Here is a 2,341-nt window from a genome sequence, read left to right on the forward strand (position 1 = left end):
ATAAACGTCAGGTATTAAAAGACCCAAAACATTTTAAAGTTTAGTGTTTCTTTCCTTCAAGAAGGCATTTATGAATCAGATCTGTTAATATGATTAGGTGACCAAGGAGGGGCTAGCTGCGAGAGTGGTGGATAGACAACAAGTGCACAGGACTATCTCCAAAGAAGAGATGTTACACCTTTTTGAATTTGACGACGATGATGAGAAATCTGACACCGTAACTGAGATAAGCAAGCAAAATGACGTGGCTCAATGCAATCTGGTGGAGAATTCACAGAAACAGAAGGCCTCGTTACCTCGTGTTGGCTGTGACAAATTGATGGAGAGCTTGCTACAGCGACACGGGCCAAAGTAAGTTTCGCAAGCTTAACCATATTCACAATCGGCNATCTTCAAGCTATATTTCGAGCATGGAGGTAATTGTTAGACTACTGTGGACATAAAATTTGTCATTAGTATAAAGTGTTGTGGCTTAGTATCACGTTGACTTATTGTTTGTAGGTATGGTCAAAAGAAACCAGTATTTGCATACAGGTTGATGGCACGTGGGACTATTGAAGAAAAGATATATAAACGTCAGGTATTAAAAGACCCAAAACATTTTAAAGTTTAGTGTTTCTTTCCTTCAAGAAGGCATTTATGAATCAGATCTGTTAATATGATTAGGTGACCAAGGAGGGGCTAGCTGCGAGAGTGGTGGATAGACAACAAGTGCACAGGACTATCTCCAAAGAAGAGATGTTACACCTTTTTGAATTTGACGACGATGATGAGAAATCTGACACCGTAACTGAGATAAGCAAGCAAAATGACGTGGCTCAATGCAATCTGGTGGAGAATTCACAGAAACAGAAGGCCTCGTTACCTCGTGTTGGCTGTGACAAATTGATGGAGAGCTTGCTACAGCGACACGGGCCAAAGTAAGTTTCGCAAGCTTAACCATATTCACAATCGGCACTTACATTCCTTGGTTTTCTACGCAACTTGCTTTTTGACGCTCTCTGTTTTTCTTTCTTTTACTAGCTGGATTTCCAATTTCCATGAGCACGAGACATTGTTACAAGAGAATGAAGAGGAAAGACTGACAAAGGAAGAAAAAGACATGGCCTGGGAAGTTTACAGGAGAGCGCTTGAATGGGAAGAAGTTCAGCGGGTACCACTTAGCGAATCTCCAGTGCTCCCAAAACCTTCTCCTTCTGTACAAACAGAACCCGTACGCATGCCAAAGTTGTTCAACAGAAGTCGTTTTGTGATTCGTAACTGCACCAGAACTGCTCACCAGCTTACTCTCATAAGCCAAGGAATAAGAGTGGGCAATAGCACGTTCTGTGGGGAGTGTGGGCGCGTGTTAACATGGGCAGACGTTTTACCTGCAGCTAAACTTTCAGAGGTAAACTTACTAGGAAATGAAGATTGGAAAAGAAGTTGGAAAAGAAGTTGAGTTAGTCTTTTTCTTCTTTTCATTATGAGACTGGAACCCAAATTTATGGGAATAGTATCATTTGAAACTCCCTGTAGATTATAGATGAGTTACATTATAGTTCCATTGCGGAGAACAAATCAGAGCGTTTGTTAGGGGTCGACTTCTAATCATGTTGAAACTTGTGTCTTGTAAATCTTAAGGAGATTTTGTAACATTGATGGTACTCTTTTTTTGAGATTTGAATATACATACAACTTTTATTCAATATTGCTATATTTTCGTACATTAAGGATATATGATACAGAAAGTTGAACGCTTATAATAAGATAAAGTGTGTTCGATTAGAGATTTAGAGAGTGTTGTTCCGATTAAGAAGCTGATGTGAAGGGGCTGGGTAATTTTGCTACATATAAAATCTGGGAAAACAAAAGGATGTCTCAATATTGCTGCTTTGGATATTATCCAATCAAAGGAAGAGCAAAAGAGTGACTAGAAGAAACTGAAACTTAATTTTGAGCAAACAGAGAGGCCTAAGCTTTCTGATTCAACCGTTGCCTTACAAAACTGATTCCCTGTACAAAAGGCTTAATAGGCGGCGTCAATTACATTTCCTACACTTCCCTCGACAGTTTCCACTGCTTCAGCTTCTTCTGCAACTGATCAGCCTCACTTCCCATTCCCATCTCCTCTACGCCTTTAACTATTGAGGTATATATTGTCTCATCTGGCTTACATCCACTTGTTAGCATTATCTCAACAACCTCTATTGCCATTTCCATCTCTTTATTCTTGCATAGCCCTTGGATCACCAACTTGTAAGTGCTACCTCTGATCCCATTCCCTCTATTGCTCGTCTCCTTTAAAACTTGACTGGCATCTTCAACTAAGTTTGCCCGGCAGAAACCATATATTAAAGAA

The 2,341-nt window shown here is 40.0% G+C and overlaps 2 protein-coding genes across 4 annotated transcripts in view; one reads left to right on the forward strand and one right to left on the reverse strand.

The window, feature by feature from the left end:
* LOC104766822 (protein CHROMATIN REMODELING 20-like) overlaps positions 1-1,688 on the forward strand; it is a 12,315-nt gene extending 10,627 nt beyond the window's left edge. For all 3 annotated transcript variants that reach the window (XM_019243355.1, XM_010490800.1, XM_010490789.1), the window contains 3 exons: positions 502-580; positions 667-920; positions 1,024-1,688. In XM_019243355.1, coding sequence (XP_019098900.1) covers positions 502-580; positions 667-920; positions 1,024-1,441 — 751 coding nt within the window. In that variant the 3' untranslated portion in view covers positions 1,442-1,688. The remainder of the gene's footprint in view (positions 1-501; positions 581-666; positions 921-1,023) is intronic.
* The window catches only part of LOC104778628 (pentatricopeptide repeat-containing protein At1g08610-like), a 3,145-nt gene continuing 2,615 nt past the window's right edge, over positions 1,812-2,341 (reverse strand). The window contains exon 3 of the mRNA XM_019239545.1: positions 1,812-2,334. Within this exon, the coding sequence (XP_019095090.1) occupies positions 2,035-2,334 (300 nt within the window). The 3' untranslated portion in view covers positions 1,812-2,034. The remainder of the gene's footprint in view (positions 2,335-2,341) is intronic.

This window comes from Camelina sativa, chromosome 3, assembly GCF_000633955.1.
Source record: "Camelina sativa cultivar DH55 chromosome 3, Cs, whole genome shotgun sequence".
Taxonomy (NCBI): domain Eukaryota; kingdom Viridiplantae; phylum Streptophyta; class Magnoliopsida; order Brassicales; family Brassicaceae; genus Camelina; species Camelina sativa.